At 36.0% G+C, this 21,791-nt stretch overlaps 3 protein-coding genes and 1 long non-coding RNA gene across 5 annotated transcripts; 1 reads left to right on the top strand and 3 right to left on the bottom strand.

The window, feature by feature from the left end:
- Nucleotides 1–101: 101 nt before the first annotated feature.
- On the bottom strand, nt 102–2,962 carry mrpl35 (mitochondrial ribosomal protein L35). Its single transcript, XM_059353127.1, has 4 exons — nt 2,870–2,962; nt 2,495–2,660; nt 473–617; nt 102–370 (listed from the first exon to the last, which is right to left on the bottom strand). Exons 1-4 carry the CDS (start codon nt 2,898–2,900, stop codon nt 182–184), a joined length of 531 nt encoding a protein of 176 aa, XP_059209110.1. The 5' UTR covers nt 2,901–2,962; the 3' UTR covers nt 102–181.
- On the top strand, nt 2,600–16,079 carry LOC131988106 (uncharacterized). The gene is made up of 3 exons (XR_009395856.1): nt 2,600–2,704; nt 12,594–12,657; nt 15,512–16,079. It is a non-coding gene; the product is annotated as an uncharacterized LOC131988106 (long non-coding RNA).
- si:dkey-21a6.5 (tumor necrosis factor receptor superfamily member 9) lies at nt 4,984–13,705 on the bottom strand. The gene is made up of 9 exons (XM_059353126.1): nt 13,471–13,705; nt 11,144–11,317; nt 10,459–10,597; nt 10,276–10,364; nt 9,940–10,003; nt 9,051–9,139; nt 7,498–7,610; nt 6,820–6,976; nt 4,984–5,534 (listed from the first exon to the last, which is right to left on the bottom strand). Exons 1-9 carry the CDS (start codon nt 13,517–13,519, stop codon nt 5,377–5,379), a joined length of 1,032 nt encoding a protein of 343 aa, XP_059209109.1. The 5' UTR covers nt 13,520–13,705; the 3' UTR covers nt 4,984–5,376.
- cfap99 (cilia and flagella associated protein 99) lies at nt 14,618–20,098 on the bottom strand. Of its 2 annotated transcripts, none has more exons than XM_059353125.1 (14): nt 19,876–20,098; nt 19,606–19,740; nt 18,784–18,928; nt 18,604–18,698; nt 18,409–18,515; nt 18,149–18,326; nt 17,918–17,998; nt 17,242–17,310; nt 17,062–17,148; nt 16,883–16,971; nt 15,534–15,738; nt 15,275–15,333; nt 15,010–15,184; nt 14,618–14,871 (listed from the first exon to the last, which is right to left on the bottom strand). In XM_059353125.1, the coding sequence occupies exons 2-14, from the start codon at nt 19,717–19,719 to the stop codon at nt 14,764–14,766; spliced, it is 1,512 nt and encodes a 503-aa protein (XP_059209108.1). In that variant the 5' UTR covers nt 19,720–19,740; nt 19,876–20,098; the 3' UTR covers nt 14,618–14,763. The 2 variants fall into 2 exon arrangements, with proteins under 2 accessions (XP_059209108.1, XP_059209107.1); XM_059353124.1 differs by having other exon boundaries at nt 19,893–20,098.
- Nucleotides 20,099–21,791: the final 1,693 nt, after the last annotated feature.

The raw sequence follows: 21,791 nt of genomic DNA, 5'->3' as shown, positions 1-21,791 counted from the left end.
ACTAGGTTAAATATTTCTGTTTAAATTGATTTACAGCCATTAAATATGAAGCAAAACTTTGTGTGTTCATTTTTTGTCTCAGCATCTTAAAAAGAAAATGATTCTTTCAGATGATTTTATTACATATAACATTACATAATATTCAAATGGAAAACAAGATGTCACTACATGAATCAGCAAATTACACATTGAGGTTGACCCGATCGTGGTACTTCAGGTACGGATCATCTACGTACCAGTTCCTCCTCTTCCAGTAAGAGCATGTCATTTTATCAAAAAGTTTGCTCTGTGATTTGTTACAGAATACGTGCTCCCTAAGGCGCTTTCGTCTGGCAGGTAACTTCTTCCACAGTTTCTTCTTGTATCCAGCCTGTTTACATACAAAGACAAGTCAGAATGGTAACACTCTGTTTTTAAGGATGCAGAGAAAATAAATCAGTGATTCTGGCACTTAACAGAAAAAGGCTTGTACCTTGCGTCTAATCCAAAGGCCACAGTGCAGCCTCATGAACCTTTGAGTCACAGCCCTGATAGTCTTCCTCTTCCCCTTGTTCAGACTGACATAAGTCAGACTTCTGCTTGGCTGTTGAGTCAGACTGGGAATAAGTGCAGATACCCTGCAAGGTGGAGAAGCAGAGGAGAGAACAGGCACAAAAATGGTTGATTAAAGAAGGCTCTATTCACTCAAATTACACAACAATATCTTATTATCTTAACTTAACACACAAGTAATGGTTCCATTTGGTCAGTGTGGCTTTGATATGTCCCTCTGAGGTTTCTCTTGACACTCCAGATCGAAAGGTGGAAAATAGCACCTTTTTTGTGGCAGTGCTTAACTTTTTTGGATAGTCAAATATTTCAATAAACCGGTTTTTAAGTGACAAGAAGTAGATATTAAATAAAGTTTTTATGTATTTATTGGTGCAGCGCTACAGACTACTAGATTATATTGAGTATAAAATTGAGATTTCCCTTAAATAGAACATATGGGCAAAAAAGCTTCCCCAGACAACGGCCTTGTTCTTCAAATGTAGCTTAATTCATTCAGACTAACAAGATATTAGTATTAGGATTGATTTGTAATTTTTTTATTTCTCAAAAAACTTTGTCCACAATTTACAATCCAGTGCACTATAAAAAAAAACAAAAACATGAGCAGCATCCAAGATCTTTATTCTTATCATGTGTGCAACAATTACAGATAAGAAGCAGTTGTTGGCAGTGAAAATCTACCTCAGGCACCCTCCAACAATCTTCATTCAATAACTATGAAAAAGAAAATGATGTCAAAATCTGAATCATATGATTGACTGAGTGCTGATTATTTTGACTGTGGTTAGGTATGTTGAGAACCATTCCAGTATGCACTGGGGCAATAGATTAAATAATAATTCTGTTTTGAATGTGTTCCTGCATTGTTGCTGGTGTAATTTTGAATTGTGCTCCACAATGTTTCCACAGAAGGTTTTGGTGCATGGTATGTGAGGTTCTTTCTTTAAACACTATGCAAGTTTCAGAATAGTTGCGTTCTGCAGTTATTCATTAAATACATTTAATAAGTATTAAAATGACAAATTAATATTTTAACCCTCTGAACCCTGTATTTTTTCTTTAAAAGATCACAAAAGAAATGTACAATTTCGAGGTACTTTACCTGAGTATATTTTATGTAACTCTATACTTCTACTCCACTAATTTCTGAGGCAAATATTGTACTTTTTAGACCACTACATTTAGCTGACAGCTTTAGTTACTTTTCAGGTCGATATTTAACATAAAAAACATGATCAATTTAAAATAACGGGATGTTTTTTTAAATTAAACCTTCACTTCAATATGTTTTGAATGCAGGACTTTTACTTGTAGTGGAGTAATTTCACAGTGTGGTATGAGTACTTTTACTTAAGTAAATGATCTAAATACTTCTTCCACCACTGACCAAAACGAAGTTTGGTTTCATTTTTTTCTCATTTTTAGTTTTTATTCATTATGTGATTTCTTTATGTAAAATTAAGATTTCCCAAAAAATCTCTACGATAACTACAGATGACTGTATAATAACATGTCTGAGCATGGGGCTTGTTGCACATACAAGTGCATCTCAATAAATTAGAATATCATAGAAAGCTTATTTATGTCAGTAATTCAATTCAAAAAAGTGGAAATAACACATTATATAGATCCATTACACACAGAATGAAACATTTCATGTCTTAATTTATTCTAAGTATAATGATTATGGCTTACATTTAATAAAGACCTAAAATTCAGTGTCTAAAAAAATTTTAATATTACAAAAGACCAATTTTAAAAAGTATGTTTAATATGTAAATGTCTGAAAAGTATGCCCATCTATATGCACTCAATACTTGGCTGGGGCTAATTGACTTGATCTACTGTAAATTAACTTTTCCATGATATTCTGATTCATTGAGATGCACCTGTATACATTATGAAGACAGTTTGGAAGAAGCAAACCCTGCTGGACTCTCACCGGTGCAGGATGTTGTAGCGGGGCGTCGGACATGCTGCGGCCCGCAGAGGAGCGCAGACAGCGGCTGCGGCGGAGCAGTAGAGAGGTGGAGGCTGGATGAGGCAGGAGAGCTGACGGAGAGATGGTGTCCTGGTGCACAAAGAGGCAGACAGCGGTCTCAACACCCCTGTCAGACACAAGGACAACATGAGGACACATGAGAGCAGACAGGTCAGAGGAAACAGAGCTAGCACTGGTTAGCACACGTAGCAACGAGCTAACAACCTACACATACGCACCAAAAGTTAAACACGTGTCAACTCTCAAAATACTAAATATATACAGCATGTGGAGAGTGAAATTTAAAAATATCAATGTCAAATTGTAGGTACACACCGGACACCCTCCTTGCCAGAACGGCCGCCATGTTTTCTCCTGGTTGCTGACGTCAGTAAGTACGGAGTCCTGTTTGGACAAACGCAATTTTTTTTATCGCATGCAAAGTTAAAACGACATGGTGCATTACCGCCACCTAGCAATTGTTACAGGACTTGTATCCTTGCGGTGCATGTGTTCAAAAATATCCAGCAAAACATGCAAATATGACTTTACATTTTATATACTTTACTTGAATGTTATCCTTTTCACTTTTGTAGCCTTTATATTTACAGCCAACCAAATATCAGAGGCAGATACTGCCCTTTTAACCCCCATTACCCTTTATTGACAGAAAATTAAATTATGTGTTTTAAATTAAACAGGAGACAATAAAACATCATACATAGTTATAGGCAGTGGTGGAAGAAATATTCACATCCCTTACTTAAGTAAAAGTACTAATACCACACTGTGAAATTACTCCACTACAAGTAAAAGTCCTGCATTCATCTTACTGAAGTAAAAGTACAAAAGTATAAGCATCAAAATGTACTTAAAGTATCAAAAGTAAAAGTACTCGTTATGCAGACGAATCCAATAATATTATTTGATTATTATTATTGATGCATTTATGTAAGCAGTGTTTTACTGTTGTTGAGGTAGGGCTAACTATTTAATATACAGTCATGAGGTCTAATTTTTAAAAATGCTTAATTACTTTCAATGTATCATGTTTTTTCATGTGAAATCTTGACCTGAAAAGTAACTAAACCTTGTGGCTAAATTTAGTGGAGTGAAAAGTACAATATTTGGCCTTAAAATGTAGTGGAGTAGAAGTATAAAGTTACATAAAATGGAAATACTCAAGTAATGTACAAATACCTTAAAATTGTACTTAATTACAGTACTTGAGTAAATATACTTAGTAATTTAACATTCTGAGAAGGCCATTATGGACATTCGGTGCTATTGATACACAAAGAATTTAGCTGTAAATATTGACTAAAGTAAAATTTGAATGGAGGAAAATTAAATTGCTATGGAGTAAATCTACATTTTAATATTGGTACTATCTCTGACCTAAAGTTCCTCTTCCACCACTGCTATCTAGTGTTCAAATAAAGAAAATAACAAATAGGATTAATGCAGGTGATCCTAAAATTATTGTGGCGGTGCGTTTCATCCTCCAGAAATTCTGTTTTGTACTCCAGCACCCACTTGTTGTGCCTGTGTGTGTGTTATTACTTTAACTCACAGTCTGGTATGCAATTCTTAGCAGTATCTGTCTTTCTACTCCATGGTTGTCACACTCTGTAAACCTGTTTATCTGATCCAGAGATCTGCCATTTGTTACAGTCTCCTTTTGGATGTTTACTTAATGTGGAAAGAATTGTTCAGCGCTGTGTGACCTAACCACAGTCTTGTAATAGGGACTCCTCTCTTTACTTTCGGCTGCTTTTACTTTGCAGTAATCACTGAATACATGCATTTTTTTCGTGACCGCCAGAAAAGCTGTAAATTGCGATCACAATTGCACTCGGTCATCCAGGGTGTTTAATATTGTCCCATTAAAGAGTTTGATCCACAAATTCAATGTCAGGGTAATTTAAAAATGTGAAGCAACAATTTTAAATAAGTAAATAATCGTGCAATATAATTCAATAAGTACAAAATAGTAAGAAATGAGGCTCAAGTTAATAATTTGCATTTATTTTCCTTTAAAACATACAAATATAATCTTTAAAAAAGCAGATGAAAAACATTAAGCAAGGGTATCAATGACAATACAGACAATGTGATGTGCTTTAATCAAATTAAGGTTGTCAAAAGTACCGATACAACGATATTTCTTCGATACCACATTGAAAGCACTACGATATTTCCTAATTATATATACATCAACCCAAGGCTGCACAGAAATAGAACCTACCTATGTTTTTTGTGCTTTTTACCATAGTGTCAAAAGAGTTATCATTTTGTTTTACTAGTTTTGTAGAAATGTATAATTGTATCGTAACAACCTTAAATTAAATGCATTAAAAAAACACAAGGCATCAACCACAGTTAACAACTCTCAAACTGTGAAACTACATGAGTTAATGCAGGCATCCACAAGTCTACCAACTCATAAGTGCAAAGTAAATCAATTACCTCTGTTAAAAAAAGAAACATGCCTTTCATAAGACAGAGAGGTTCCCACCAAGTGAAGGCAAGGCAAATCGTTTTAGCCCCGTTCCAGCATACCTCTCATAATCCAATCATCTAGTTTACAAAAGGAGCGTGTTTATCTCTGAGTGGAACAACTGTAACAGTGTCAAACTACAAGAATTCACAAAAAAAACTTCTGTTTCTCAATAATATATTCAAATGTACCACATAAAAGAAGCTGGTGGGTTGTCAAAGTACTCTCCAGGCTTCATCAGTCCAGTGTTTCACCATCGTCTTTCAGTCTTTTTGTGGTCAGTTGGGACCCAAACTTTATGGACATAACAACTTCAAGAAAAGTTGAGCTGATGTCCTTTAGTTCACCAGCCAGCATACACAGGTTCTGCGTCACACGGGATCCCGTAGTATCGACCCTGAGGTCTCTCTTTGCGTAATAACGGAGCTCGGGCTACAGTCAGCTCTCCATCAGTGTCTCTCCGTCGACGTAGGACCATTAAAATGATGAAGAGTAGGGCCACTGAGGAACGAGAGAGGGAAAACACCAGAGGATGTAACAAGAAAAATCCAGCTTATTACACAAACACAAAGAGGTTATTGATGCATGAGCATGATCCTTATTTTGTATCATTATGTCCTGTTTGTGCATTACGTGGTCTCAGGGTCGGAGGAAGAAAATGTTTCACTGTGCAAAGAGGAAAGTTTTACTATTTCTGTGACAGTTATTGGATAAACAGCCCCCCTAAAGTTTTACTTATCGTGGGCATGAACTACCATCCCAGCACAATAATGAGTTAATAAAGAACATTTTCAGTAAGAAATTAGTATTATCAGTCAAAAAGAAATACTTTATATGCTTTGTTACAGTTGTTGCTGTATAAGAATAGAATAGACTACTATTTTTTTTAATTAATTTACCTACTTAAGTACCTTATTTTTTATTTTAACTTAACTGTAAGTTACTCACTGTGAAAATATATAAACTTGCAGGAATGCTAAATGTATGAAGAACATGATATGTAAACAAATGCAAATTTGTATGAACTCCTGAAATAAAGTATTTGAATAAAATAATAGAACAGAAAGTCAATCTGTAAATAAGAAAAAAGACAACAATATAAAATACAAATACAAGTCTTGAGTAAATAAAGATATGTACAAATAGAAATAAAATAGAAATATGAAATATATAATTAATGTTGCTAACATAGCCCATAGTCGACTTTATTCAAATGATAATCTAAACTTGAAAATTACAACGTAATTCAACAATTTATTAGTAATTTGAGTGAAAGATTCTAATGAAAAATGGAACAATCCAATATGGATTTTCATTTTCACATAAGATTATGGACATTCTATGACCATATTAAAAGAAAAATGACTTTGACATTATATTTTAATAAAGTCAGTTAATAATTCAGTCCATACAGCAGAGTAATCTTGTTTTATGGTCCTTTTTAATGGACCATGGCTAAGTCATGTCACGTGGAAAGTATTTTCTGAAGTTCCACTGCATCTTAAGTTAAGTTCATCTTTCCTTTTATGAGTGAAAAAAAGCTCTGTCCTGTGAAGCATGTGTGCCTAATATTATCCAAAGGAAGCTTTGAACCATAACTATATCAAACATCATACATACTTGAAAGAAATGACTGTGTGTAATCAGATAATGTGAATGTGGGTCATTGTGGCTTGACGCGTGTCAACTCTAAAGGCAATCAGTTTGAGAAGTGTAACTAAAGGTCCAAAGCCTTTAACATGGTGTTAAGTAAAGGCAAGATACTGAAGAGTTAGTTGTTACTTACCTCCCCCTCCAATAACTAATAGAGCAATCGTGACAGGAGCTAATTCACAAGTTTCCCCTTCTTTGCGGAAGAAAGTCTCCATGCAGTAGCCTGGAGACAAGCTGCCCTCAGGACAAAACGCATCGCTGGGACACTGAATGGGGTTCACGTCTGGACTCTGAGAGAAAAAACATGATGTCACTAAACATACAGCTCTGGAAAAAATGAAGAGACCACTCTCACAAATGTTTCTTAAATCAGCATCTCTACATGTATACCAGTCCATTCCAACACAAGCCTCCTCATTCTACTTCATGAGACACTGATCAGGTGATCACCTGAACCACATCTTATTTTATGAGGAAGATTATAAAAACCACTGCTGTGATTAAAGATTGAGAATATCCCACCAATAATGACACTAAAAACTATTAGTGTTGTGTTGTTTAAAAATGAATATGAACATGTTTTATTTGCATTATTCAAGGTCTGAAAATACTGCATCTTTTTTTGTTATTTTGCCAGCACTTAATAGAATGAAACAAAATTGTTTATTTTACTCAAACGCATACTTATAAATAGTAAAACCATTTTGCAGTGGTCTCTTCATTTTTTCCAGAGGTCTATATGAGATATTCCTCCATCATACACAGATTGTTTCTCTCTTGCCAGCCAGAGTGTGGAGGGTGCAGTACTCACGGGGCAGTAATGATTCTCTGGGCATAAGTCGCAGCTCTCTTGGCCCCAGTGGATCTGGAAGGAACCACTGCCGCAAATTTGACACAGTGTCTGATGGGGAGCCTTGTGCATGCCTGATCAAAACCAGGAATGAAAGCATTAATATAATATCAATAATATCATTATAATTTACATTTACATTTAGTCATTTAGCAGACGCTTTTATCCAAAGCGACCTACAGGAAGAATAAAAACAAACAATCAAGGTATAGTGCAATAAGAGCTATTAGTGCATCAATAAGTGCTAGTGACAATTCTTTGAGAAATAGAATTATTGTGTAGTGCTAGGAGAGAAGATGCTCTCTGAAGAGCTGGGTCTTCAGGAGGTTTTAAAGGTAGAGAGGGACGTCCCTGCTCTGGTTGGAACTAGTGTGTTCCACCAGCGGGGAACAAGAAATGCAAAGAGTCTGGATTGTCTTGGACCAACGGGGGGCAGAGCCAGGCGCCGTTCATTGGAAGAGCGCAACGGTCGTGAGGTAGCATATGTCTGAATCAGGGCGTTCAGGTAGGTAGGAGCAGTACCGGAGACAACTTTGTAGGCAGCATTAGAGATTTGAATTTGAAGCGAGCTGCAACAGGTAGCCAGTGGAGCTCAATGAGCAGCGGTGTGACATGTGATAACCATGTCCATAATAATAATAATATATTTGTTCAACTGGATAGTCAGGACTTTCGCAATAACCTTTTGGTCAGAGTTAAGGAGAGGATACAATGCAACATTTGTTTCGTCTCTGACCTTTTTCAAAAGGACAAAGATATGAGCGTCATAGAGGGTATGAGGGAAGGTACCGTGTTTCACTGAGCAATTGACCATTCGAAGCAAGAGGGGCGTGATTATTTCAATGAGCATCTTATCAAATTCTATCGCAAAACCATCTGGCCCACATGCTTTGCAGCTAGGAAAAGAACGAATAGCATTTCTGATTGACCAGAACCAGTCACGCAGGCTCAGAAAGAACTGGGATGTCTAATGTATGGAAAAAATTGGCAATGTTTGTATCCATGGCATTTGATCTAGAAGCGTATAGCTGACTGTAAAAGCTTAAAAATCTGTCATTAATCTGCTTGTGATTAGTTAAAAGCTGACCCGTGGATATTTGATGTATTGCCTTATCGGCTTGGACAACCTTCAGTTGCCTAGCAAGCAATTTATCGGCCTTCTCGCCCATAATAAAAATATGCAAAAATACAAAAATATGCAAAAACCCCACATTTAAATTATTATTGTACAAGCCAAAAACAACTACATAAAACTGATAAATGAGATATTGGATACCCACTTGCATATGTGCCTGTTTTTACACAGATCAGGTTAGGTTTTAAATGTTTAAAACATTTAAATCTGAATTAACTCCAAAATCATCTGAGAGATAAAAGGTTCTGCAGACTTCCAACTTCACAGCTTCCTGAGTGATGAGACCTCGCCTACAGTTACTGACGAGAAAAAATTTAAAAAAATTCTGTGAAATGATGCTTAGGGCCTTGTAGTTTTCAGTTTGCATGATGTGAAATACCTGGCCTGCATGGTGTGCAGTCTTTAGCGGCGCTCTGCAGAGCTTCTGTTCCTCCAGGACACATCTGGCACTGGCTGCAACCAGTGGAGCTGTCACAGAGAGAGACGCTTGTTTGTGACTGTAAATGGACAAACTACTATGAATTTCACGGCTGCCATAATTCTCTGAGAGGCACTGTTGTTGAGTGTTGTTGCAGCTTGTTTTCACAGTGTTAATACACTGGTTAGATCTAGGTCTGTCACTTACACAAGGCTAAGCAAAGGTTTGAATTGTAATACACACATCGTTACCTCCTCTAAAAACAATTTTCAGTCAATATTTCACTGTCAAATTACAATGCAAACTATACATACAAAAAGTTGCAAAATGTTTTCAGCGTACAATTAATGTTAATTGGATACTTCAAGAAACTAAAGATTAAAGGTAAAATGTCCATACTAAAATGCCTAAAAGCGACTAGAACTATGTTCTTACATTACCCCAAATGTTTCCAACAATTTTCAAACCTACAGAAATCTATCTATCTATCTATCTATCTATCTATCTATCTATCTATCTATCTATCTATCTATCTATCTATCTATCCAATATTTTCAGTATAAGCCCCATTTATATCCATTTATGGGACATGGTCTTAACATGCAACATGGCATTGTCATACCCTCTGCTGATTAGATTTATCCAAGCAGCAACTCTGTGTATGTGTGTGTGTGTGTGTGTGTGTGTGTCTCTGTGTGAGCGTTGCCCAACAGAACCATCATCATGTGATGTAGTTAGATAAGGGATTACCCAAACACTGAGATAGTTATTAACTTATTTCTGGGTTCTGGTTACAAGCAACAAAACAGAATCATGAGCAGAAATCTGGTGACATTCAATTGCAACTTACTTGCAGAAGCTTCCCAGCGAACATGGTGCACATGAAGTGGCGCTTTGCTGCGATGAAAAGAAACCTGAAAGCAGCAGACAGAAAATAACTCAACATGTGATCCTGTTTTCTCTCCAGTTTTAGATGATATGAAACTATGTTGAGATCAGTGCATGTAATAACTCTCATACATTTTTATATGTAGTGAGCTAAATTAATTTGCAAGCTCATTTATGATTGTTCTGGTAAAGATATTTTACATACATAAGTTTCATTTCTGACCTCAAGCAGAAAGCATATCAATGGTTACTGATTTACAGCAGTATCATTTTTCCGTCTATAGCTAAACAAACACACCTGGTGAACAACTTGTGCAACTGTCTCCACCAGTGTTATTGTTGAAGGATCCAGGCGGGCAGGGGTGACATAACGGACTTCCAGTCAAACTGTGCAGTTGTGCAAAATACAAGAAATTGTCCAGTGAAGTAGTAGACAATACAACCAATAGCATTAGAAGTAAAAGACAATCTGTGTCCTTACTTTGTGTAGGAGCCCCGGTTACAGGGCAGACACTGCTGCTGTCCAGCGCGAGGTTGATAGAAACCTGTGTTGCACGGGAGACATGCTCCAGGAAATAGACACAGCCCCGGGTCAGGACAGCATGCACACAGCAGCGTGTCTGTGGAGGGACAGAGAAGCTTTGAGTTTACAATTTATTTCTTCTCCCTGCTTGTATCCTATGTAATTATATTTATACTGTGCTACAAAAGATTTGTGTATTACAATAATGGATAAAATAATCCTATGCAATCATCCACATATAATTCATCCAATATATTTACATATTTATCCGTTTTTTAAGTGCAATGCGGAACAAAAAAATAAACTAACAATGGAAATCCCTTACTTAAGTAAAAGTACTAATACCACAGTGTGAAATTACTCCACGACGAGTAAAAGTCCTGCTTTCAAAACTTCAAAATGTACTTAAAGTATCAAAAGTAAAAATACTTGTTATGCAGAACGGACCCACTCAGATTGTTTTACATATTCTAAATATATTATTAGATTATTTGCTTTTATGTAAGCAGTGTTTTAATTTTTGTAAAGACAGGGCTCATTTTAACTACTGAATATACTGTAAAGTACCTCAAAGTTGTACTTAAGTTCAGTACTTGAGTAAATGTACTTAGTTTCATGTCAGATGATGCGGTCGTTGACTCACTGTTGTCGTACTGTGATCCCGGTGCACAGGGCTCACAAGTAGAAGTGTTGAATGCAAAGCAGCCCGGGGTCGTGCTGCTGAGAATCACGGGAGTTATAGTCAGACTGGTCACATTGTCAAAGACAGTGGTGTTCATCACAGCAGGAGTGAGTGTGGTCTGGCTCACCACCATGCCTGCAAGAGAAGGACACCAGATTATTAACGTCAGACTTCTAGTACTGGACTGATACAGGGCTGCAATCGGACTCAACTATTTAATTTGCCTAAAATCATTACTGGAGAGAAAAAAAGTGATCATGGTCATACTGGTTGCCTTGAGGCTTAAGGACCTAATCATGAGCTGCAAAGTTCCTGGTTTGAATCCAGCTTTGTTTCATGTCTCTCTCTGTTTTGTCATCTCTCTATTGTCAGCTATGCACAAAAAATGTTTATGTCATAAATATGTGATTTTTTAAAACTTACTTTGCATTCAGAGAGCCTTTACTGATTTCACATGACCTTTAACCTCCTTTTAACTTTCTTCTTTTTCTACACTGAATTGAGTTTTATTTATTGTAATACATGGTCGCCCATGAAGTTGGAATCATTTTGTTTTCAGACACAATCCTCTGTTAATTGTGGTTATATTTTAATTGTGATATGTTTGGAAGAGATTGCTTACTTAAGTTTTGAGAAAATATACACTTTATCTATCAAGAATAAATCACATTGTCATGGTTATGGGCGACCTTGTAAATAAAATAAATGGAGCGGAATTTATGATTTGACCAGAAGCTGACCTGTTGCAAAGATTATTCAAATCTCTCAGTGGTTTTTTGAGTATGTTGTCTAATCCCAAATGTTTAAACAGTGGAACAAAAAAAAAATCTTAAAATGAAATAGGATTAACAGGGCTGGCCGGAGCCTTTTGGGGGCCTAAGGTTATTTGCTTTGGGGGTCAGGGGGTCCACCTTCACATTTTCACCCCCAATAGTTTAAAAAAAAATTACTAAACACATAACAACATATTACTTCTCAATAGTTAAGAGGATGCTTTTAAAAAAGCATGTTTCCCCCCTAATGTAACAAATAAGCATTGCAAAATTGCTTTTGTCTTATGTTTATGGTCTATACTTTTTCTGTTCGTTATTGTCTTATCGGTTTGCACTTTGAACTGCACTAACCTGTGTGGAAGGAGCTATGATTGATTAATTGATTGATTGATATTCTGATTGATTGATACTCTGTGATGTTTCTGCTGACATTTTCACACACACACACACACACACACACACACACACACACACACACACACTCAAAAACATATTGTATCATATAGTAGATTTTCTGCTGTTATTGTTACTGACAAGACGTTTAGTGAGACTTGTGTTTATATGTTAAAGCATGAACAATAGTGGCCTTTGTGTAAAAATGCTGAAATTAACTTTAAAAACCTCTCCCTCTTTCTCAGACATGCACTGAACATGGATCCAGCCTCAGAAAAAAAAGACCACCCAGATATAGAAGACAAACTGGTGAGAGGCTCCTCATATAAAGAGAAAGTTTTCAAACTTTATGTGTTTCATAGTGATATCTTAAATCACTCCATAAAGTCTAAAGTATAGCCCACAACTCTATCCAGCTGCTGAGAGTAAAATGAGGGCAACAGGTATAAGCATGTCAGCAAAACAGAGCCCATATTGTGGTAGTAATCACATTAGCCATGTGCTTAAGTGCTTTCTTGACTACTAGCCATCCTCCTCATGAAATACAATTATTCAGAAAAGGGGTCATGTGATTTTCTGGTTCTCTGGGTTGGCAACATTTCTCTCTTAAACTTTTAGACACAAGCCAACTGGCAGAAAGAAACGCTGTCATGCTGAAAGTTTGGCAGGATCCAATTTAAACATCAGCAATATGATGAAGTCCCTATAGGGAGATTATAGTAATACTACAGTAAGATAACATCATTTAAAATGTATTTTAATTCCATTATAGAGCACCACAGAAACACAGTAACCCATATAGGCATTATGAGGAGAAAGTTTGATATGAAGTTGGGCTGCAAAAAAGTTTTTTTAATGATAAATCTCCCTATTTAACTTGTTTTTTGCATTTGTCACATTTTTCATTGTATGATTTTTTTTTATTTCATGAATGTTTTTACACACTGTTTATTCCACAAGAAATGTCTAGAATGAGTTTAACAACAAGATCTTATGTTATTTCCGTTTTACGTGCTGAATTAAAACTATGGGTTATGTTAAATCTCTATAATTGAGCTATAGTGCCTTTCCTAGTGTGCAGTAACATTACAACAGTTATTATCGAAGAAGAGTCTCACTTACCTATGAAACAAGCAGCACATATCGCAGGCAGAACTCCCTGGCAGTCCATCCTATCCTGTATTATCGAGTACAACCACAAACAATGTCCGGCTACAGCATCTCATCCCTGACAAGTGTCCGAGCTGTCTTTGTTTTTACACGTCAGTGACGCTCGTTAGCAGCGGGATCAGTCCTCTCATCAGCGTCATATGACAAAACACACATCATGTGATTTTGCTTTACAGGGAAAAAATGAGGAAAATGGGCCGGATTCAGAAAGAGCTCTTGTTGTTACACGGAACAGCCAGCAGGGGCGCACTGCCTCCTGTGTGGTTAAATCACATGTGTTGTTCAGTATATGATAGATAGATAGATAGATAGATAGATAGATAGATAGATAGATAGATAGATAGATAGATGGATAGATAGATAGATAGATAGATAGATAGATAGATAGATAGATAGATGGATGGATGGATGGATGGATGGATGGATGGATGGATAGATAGATAGATAGATAGATAGATAGATAGATAGATATTTTTTTATTTTCAGTGCACCCACTTTAGACCCCTAATAATATTTCAATGTTTTTTTTCCTCTGTATTTTTCACTTTATTCTTTTAATCATAATATATTTTATCCTTATTATTTTGATTGCACTACTATGGACAAGTAGACCAAAAAAAGACAATAAACTAAATTTTGAATCTATACACAATATACAGTATGTATGTGATTAGATATAAATTATGTTATATTGTAAATTATACAGATTTGCTGTTTGCCTTTTGCTGATGTTCTGTGCCACATTTGCTCTAATTCTGCTTTCCTGTGGGTATTTTCTTGGTGCATGATCATGAGGATGAGTAATCATGGGTGACATTTTGTACGGTAACTTGTAACCAAAACATTCAAACCATAAAAATAACACCAGCATTGTTTTGAGGGAGGAAAATGTTCTTCATAAGTCATAAGCTGAAGGTTCACTTCCCTTTTTTAGTCACATACACAGGTGGGTGGAATCTACTTTAGGAAAACATTTATTGGACATAGGTTAAACTACAAGTCAAGATAAACAATCCTGGTTAATCACCCAGAGGGAATCTACAAGTAATAACAACAAGATTAGGATTATTTGTGGAGATAAATCAGAGTGGCACTTGAACATTTTTATAGCAATTTTAATGCAAAATGTGTCAAAGAACATAAAATGAGCCAATCATCCCACACATTTCTTGCAACAAATACAACGAATCATGTTTGTGGTCTAAAATGACACATTCGCAGGCTTGTGAAGCATGTTGCGCATATTTATGTTTTGAGTGTTTCTGTCTGTGAAACAGCATAAGGAGCGACCTTCTGGATGTTACGCTCTAAGCTCAGCTCCAATTCCTCCCAGCTTTTCTCTGTCAGGCTTTTCTGGCAGTGAAAAAAAACAGAGATGAATAATATTACTGCCTCAAGCAAGAAAAATCTCAACACTAACAAAAACAGACAAGGCTACAACTTATTTATTGAGAGTAGTCGGTTCCTCTTTGCTTTGGGTTTCATACTCACTTTGTTGTGTGTCCCTTTGTTTGCTGCCTGTTCACAAGGTTTGGCCTTGCTTTCAATTTGCTTCAGTCTTTGGCGCTCTTGTTGTTTCTCTTCAAGCTTCTTCTGCAGAGCCAAAACTGTCTCACTCTGAGTCATCTCCTGCCGAAAACCCTGCCTGGCTTTCCTCTCCTCTTTCCTGCATCATGACAGAACTATTGTAAATGTGTGGGTGATATTTGTGTGTGTCTCTATCTGCTTCAGCCACCGTGATAAACATGTTCCTGACCTGATGACAGCGGCCTGTCTTTCTTTTTCCCGCTGCAGCCTTTTCCCAGCATGAGCTGTCTACAGGAAACAACAAAGCAGCAAAACACACTTTATTCATGCATAATTGTAAATCCCTATAAAATGAAATCTCTCAAGGGTGCTCATCAAGAACAGAGACACTTTTTGTCTAGTAAACCCGTCTTGTTACACACTTTAAAGCACTGTGTAATCTTCTCTAAATGCCTTTTCTTGTCAGTTATCAAGGGATCCTGACCCACCTCTTCTTTCTTCAGCTGAGCAGTCTTCTGGTTGCGTTCCATGATGCGTGAGCGGGCCATAGCTGCCTCCTCATAGCTGATGCGTCCCTCCAGACGCCTGCGCTCAATCTTGGCCAGCTCGTCCTGAAGGTCCTTCTCACGCATCTCCTTCTGCCACTGGAGGAAAGACGAGGGATCACGTGCCCCCTCCACCAGACGCTCCATTCTGTGGCACAAATATAAAAGAAGTGACTCTTGTTCATGGACAGATTGTGAGACAACAGGCCACTTGACATAAAGGCCCCACCATCTTTCCTACATATGTTAAAGTTATATATTGTTTGCAGTTGTTTTGCCCCTTTTCTGTAGTCATTTTGATCTCAGTCTCAGTCTACAGTCTTCTTTTTTAAAAAGAGATTAAAAACCAATCTTTTTTCAACAGCATTCGGTTGAACTCTGTACGTGTGGTTGTGGGAGTGGGTGCACATGTGTGAGTAAGTAAGTGTGTATGTGGTGAATATGGCATAGCTTGTCTACCTGCACTCTTCAATTAATTTGTAATTGTTTTTTTTCTAATTGTTTGTATTTGTTTGTTTTCTGTTGTTTTGTTTTGTTTTTTAACTGTAATTATGTATATATAATATATTGTGAAGCACATTGAGTCTGCCTTGTGCATGAAATGCGCTCTATAAATAAAGTTGAATTGAATTGAATATTAAGTTATTTGTGTCTCGCTGAGTCTCTGTAGTTGTTTTGTGTCTCTTTGTATTTCCCTTTATGTCTCTTAGTGGTTGTTTTATTCCTTTCCATAGTTGTTGTGAGTCTCTTTGCAGCTGTGTTGCATCTCTTTGTAGTTGTTTTTGTCATTAGTCATTTTATGTTTCCTGTGGTCATATTGAATGTCTTCCTGGTAGCCTATACACAGTAAGCACATTCAGGAATCTATCTTTGCACTTGGTCTGTTTAGACTAGTTGATCTTTATTTATTTTAGAACATTAAAATATTTGCAAGAGACACCTAAGATATAAATTACAAATATTCAACATAAAAATCAGTCATCAGTATTTTAACAAAGCTCAGACTCAAATTGCTTTGCAGTTTTTCCAGTATTCTCTTGTGCAGCATAACAGATAATGTGGAGATATGTAATTCCCAGTGGTGGAGAAGTATTCTAGTCCTGTTCTTAAGTAAAAGCACAAATAACATAAAGTAAAAGTCTTTCATCTAAAATGTGACTGAAGTAAAAACATGTAAGTATAATCAGGAAAATGTATTTAGTATAAAAATAACCACCCAAAAAAAAAAAACACCTTCAAAATTATTGTCCCACTAAAATAAGTCAAGAACTGGCAGGTAAATGCTGTTGGACCTTTGCAGCTCCTCCTCCACCTGACGGTCATAGAGCGCCCCCTGCCTCAAGATGGCTGCATTGTTGAGTTTAATGGGCCAGCTATTTGTCTAACAAAAACACACATACCAGATTATGTCCATTAGTTTATATTCATCGCTCTAACACTGAAGACCTGCAGTGAAATAATTAAATCTCACCTTATTACTGGAAGGACGTCCAGAGGATTGAAATGAATTGAACTTGAGTTTTGAATCCAAGTCTTTCTTAATCTCGGACATCACTCTCTGTAATAAAATTAATTATGTTTAATCAGAACTGACTTTGAACTGTCTGCTGACTCACTCAGTACTGAATCTTTCTTCTTCAGCAGCCCCTACCTTGGTGTGTTCAGACTTCTGTGGATTTACACATCTGAACTGCTTCATATTTGCCTCGTAGAGCAGTTCCTTCAGTGAAAAACACATAGGATTAATTACAGATACATGTAATGAAGCCGGTATAAGTGCTGATGCTAATAATATGACGTGATCCTACCATTAGCATATTGGATTTAAAAAATGTTCAGTGTCAATACGCTGTATTAATTCTTTTTAAGTATAATCAATATACTTCCATGTGCATTCATAAAATATAATTAAAATATAGTTTAAATTGAAATTAGTATATCTTAAATAATAAATATATCTTTAGTAAGTAAAAGTTATATCTAAGTATATTTAAGCCCATCCTTATGGTGTCTCAAAATAGAACAGTCGAGTACATGGAGGAGCACTAATGACACATTATTATTAAACTAAGTACATTATTAGTACATCAGAAATAGCAGCCTTTTAATACATCAATCAAGTGCACATAGAAGTATAAGTATACCTAAATTAAATTAACTACCTTGAGTTTCTTTTAACCATTGCATATCCCAGCTATTGATTAACAACTATTCTTTCTGTCACACTTGTTTTCTTTTGTATCACAAAATAAATAACAGCCTGTATTTTGCCTTCTAGATGTCATAGATGTTATTTCTGAAGATAATGGTAAAACCAGATATGGTACCTCAGTCTTTTGGTGGTTCTTTTGTTTGATGTCCTCAATCATTTTCATCTCTTTTGGAGTCATATATGTGCTGATTGGCACCTATAAAATAAAAAAGCCTTTTGAGTTCAACACATTAATACAATAATAAGCTTAATAACGTGTTGTATCTACAGTCTATATAAGACAGTACACAGGTAAATTAACAGTATGACAATGTTTGATAGATATATTGTATTTACTGTAACTGACTGGCTTTGATTTTTCCAGCTGTGGAATGAGCTGTGGCATGGGCAGAGGTCGAGGTTTAGGTTTGGTGAGAGAGAACTCCTGGGGCTCTGTGGTTTTAATTGGAGCTTTCTTGACCTGACTCCCACGAGATATTTTGACAGCAAGCTGGTCCATGAGAATATCCATCTCAGAGCGCCATCTAAAGGACAAATTAGCTTTCATTCCTTGCCCTTGGAAAAAGACTGATTTCTTCAATAATTATTCTCCTGGACTTTTCTCACCTTAGCAGCCGGCCAATCCAGTGTTCCTCCACATAGGCAGCATCATAGATTTTATTCCATTCCTCTTGTATCCATGTGGTGAGGTTTGTGAAGAAGAACGTCAGGAACTAAAGACACATTAAACATACTTACACAAAGGGCACAGTAATGGAGCTGTTATTACTTGTTATTTCCAATGAGATCAGAGTTTCTTACTGTGTGCATCTTCTTGATATCCAGAGATTTGATAATGTTGCTGAAGCACTCAAGTCCGAGGTCATCAAGAGAAAATGTGGTGAGGTAACAGATAACTGAAAAACAATAAAATATTATAACCATCTTGTTTTATGCAGAGTAGAAATTGCCTCTAGAAGATTGTTTAGTTCATTAACTTACTGACAAACTGGCTTCGATCAGCTCTGGATAGACACTTCCTATTCTGGCCGTAGAAGACATCGATAACTACATCAAGTAACTTTCTGTACTCAATGCATCCAGAAACCACATCAAGTATGAACTTCTGATGCAGAGTATCCATGTTCTGCAACAAATAGTTAATGAGATTATCAGGTGCAGTGGTGTAATTTAACTAAGTACATTTACTTTGTTACAGTCAATATTTATGTACTGTACTTGAGTACTTCAGGGACTTGTACTTGAGTAGGAGTCTCTAGTAAATTGATAAAGGTTGAGGACTTTTGTGTGCATAACACAAGAATAAAGAAAATAAGAAGGGCATTTTATAGTTTTTACTCCACTGCAGTTATTTGACAACATAAATTACTTTGCTGATAAATATTATGAATACAAAATATACTAAATTAATAAATTGGGATTTATTCTTTTTAGATTTAGATACAGCTTTATTGATCACTTGGAACATGAATACCACATTTAGCGGAATATATAGTAAAAACAGTGACGTAATGTAGCCTACATATGATTGCATCAATGATATATTTCAATAAAGTAATGTGTAGTTTTGTGAAAGGGACATATTGCATTATGAGTACTTTCACCGTTACTTATTATTGCAATAATAATTATAATTACAATTTCAAAATTTGACCATAATGAGCTGTCACTTTAAGTATGTTTTGATGCTAATACTTTTACTTAAGTAGCATTTTGATTACAGAACTTTTACTTGTTACAGAATATTTTTACACTGAAGTATTCCTACTCACTACATGAGGACACTGATGTGAGTCTACCTACCTGCAGATCCTTTGAAGCATCTTCCATGAAGTCATCTAAACACTGTCTGCCAGCACTGAACTTATCGAGCAGCACAACGGCCTCCTTAGCAAGTGATCCATAGCTTGATGCCATATTGTATCGACCTGCAGAAAGCTGCTGGAGATTGATAACTGTGATGAAAAGATCTTTGCTGGCAGAAAAGCCCGAATAAATACAGTTACCTCAATACTCAAGTTAGGCATATAGATTGTGTAAAAAAAAAAAGGGTACAAAAAAGTAACATTTTACTTTTACGTGAGACTCACCAAAGTGGTTGCTGTTAAAGGATTCATAGATTCATAGAAAGCACATTTTCCAAAGATAAATTCACGAGGCAGATTGTTTTCAGCGTTGCCATGTTCAGTCGTTGCCTAGCAACCCACCAACGTAAACAGAAACGTGTCAAATGAGTCTTGCCTGACAAAAACAGGAATTTTCAACATTTGTTTCAATTAATGAGAGGATGTTGTTGTTTTTATTATTCATGGGCTGTTTTGTTCAACCTATAGAAAAACATTAATGGTTTTAATCCATCGGATGCAGATTAACAGCCTGATCCTTTGTTGGCTGCCATAACAATAATTATGACGTAGTATATTGTGACGTTTGTGCGAGACTTGCGCTGCCTTCATGTGCTGTTGGAAATGTTGCAGTCAGCACGTAAACGTAATAAATACAAGTAAAGAGGAAATACATGCTAATACTTATAACCAGATTAAGGCAGCAGGCATAACTGCTGTAGGGAAAAGTGACTAACTTCACGCCAGGTTTTTTGTGGGGTTAGTGGGAAAAGCTGATTACTAAACAAATCACATGCAAACTGAGGTTTTATAGTCTCACAATGCATCATCTGATTTCCTACCATAATCAGATTTACATAAACTGATTTTCGTGAGCATGTAAACAGAGTCACTGGGTTGTCACTCCGTCACCACATGAATGGGAAAGTCTAAATTTAAGCACCTATAGTTTCATCACAACAGAACAGACTCAGCTGTCAATCCTCTGCTGCTGTGGTAGCCTTCAGTTTAAAGCTCCAGAACAAGTGAGTGGACTTTGAGCTGATTTTGTTTTGCCACCTCCTGAATTGTCCAACTCAATTCAAATGTATGATTTAAAAACTTAAAGACCTCCTCCACTCAAACAGCAAACACTGGAAATGGACTTTTCTGTGACGTAGGCGACATCTTGTGTCCAGTAGTCAAACTTTTAAAATGAAAAAATATTTTCAGATTCACACAATCTAGAGGGGGAAGGAGTATGCCTAGATGCAATTTAAAGAAACGTTAAGTGGGTAATTCAAGTTGTTGTTGTTTTGTGGAAAAACCACAATGGACACAAATCCCAATAACAATATGAAAAATTCTTGTATACAGTAGAAGAAAAGTATTCAGATCCTTGACTAAAAAGCTTGCATTTGAAATGTTACTTAACTAAAAGTAGGCCTATGTAAGTTAGAGGCAAACATGTAGGCTACCTATATTAAAATGTGTTAATAATAAAAGCACTCAATGTAGAAACCTAAATATTATTTTAAAAGGATTTAAATAATAAAAGGGAACATTCATTAAAAAAATCATTTTTACACAAAAAATTTGCTATTTTATGTTGTCATCAGCTAATCATTCAGCTGTACTTGTTTCCACTGTTGGGTAGTTTAATTTATAAGATGCTATTTTTACAATATATACATACTAAGGATAATTTAGTAAAAGTGCAAATGAACTGATATATTATTATACAGTCATGGAAAAAATTATTACACCACCCATTGTTTTCTTTAATGATAACAACAAAAATAGCTCATTAGAGTTTAATATAAGAGCTGATATCAAGCCATTTCCTGTTGTTTTCTTGATAAAACCAAAATCATTATCAAGTAAACCATGGAAAATGTCTAGATATCAGCTCTTATACTACACTTATAAGCTATTTTTGTTGTTATCATTATATTTGTCCAAACAAATGTACCTTTAGTTGTACCCGGCATTGAACAAGAAATTGAAGAAAACATTGGTCTAATATTTTTCTCCATGCCTATATATTGTGTGGTAATGAAGAGCAGTTTAGAACAGATTAATTAATAAGAATAAATGTACATAGTTACATTCCTCCAGTGGTTTTTATAAATAAATGTGCCTGGAATTAATATTGAAAATAAAAAT

Source organism: Centropristis striata, chromosome 16, assembly GCF_030273125.1.
Source record: "Centropristis striata isolate RG_2023a ecotype Rhode Island chromosome 16, C.striata_1.0, whole genome shotgun sequence".
Classification (NCBI taxonomy): Eukaryota; Metazoa; Chordata; class Actinopteri; order Perciformes; family Serranidae; genus Centropristis; species Centropristis striata.
Note: the sequence above shows the minus strand (reverse complement) of the source record. Positions and strands in the feature narration are given on the sequence as shown.

Bases quoted from the DNA above. Each gene is read 5' to 3' on its own strand.
- mrpl35 (XM_059353127.1), bottom strand. From the start codon at position 2,900: ATGGCGGCCGTTCTGGCAAGGAGGGTGTCCG. The intron at 618-2,494 runs GTGAGAGTCCAG...TCCACCTTGCAG, and splicing joins CGCTACAACATCCTGCACCG to GGTATCTGCACTTATTCCCA. The intron at 371-472 runs GTACAAGCCTTT...GTATGTAAACAG, and splicing joins GCCTTTGGATTAGACGCAAG to GCTGGATACAAGAAGAAACT.
- si:dkey-21a6.5 (XM_059353126.1), bottom strand. From the start codon at position 13,519: ATGGACTGCCAGGGAGTTCTGCCTGCGATATGTGCTGCTTGTTTCATA. The intron at 10,598-11,143 runs GTGAGTCAACGA...GTCCCTCCACAG, and splicing joins GGGATCACAGTACGACAACA to ACACGCTGCTGTGTGCATGC. The intron at 5,535-6,819 runs GTAAGTAACAAC...CTCGTTCCTCAG, and splicing joins ATTAGTTATTGGAGGGGGAG to TGGCCCTACTCTTCATCATT.
- cfap99 (XM_059353124.1), bottom strand. From the start codon at position 19,919: ATGAATCCTTTAACAGCAACCACTTTG. The intron at 15,334-15,533 runs GTGGGTCAGGAT...TGTTTCCTGTAG, and splicing joins CTCAGCTGAAGAAAGAAGAG to ACAGCTCATGCTGGGAAAAG. The intron at 14,872-15,009 runs GTGAGTATGAAA...TTTCACTGCCAG, and splicing joins ACAAAGGGACACACAACAAA to AAAAGCCTGACAGAGAAAAG.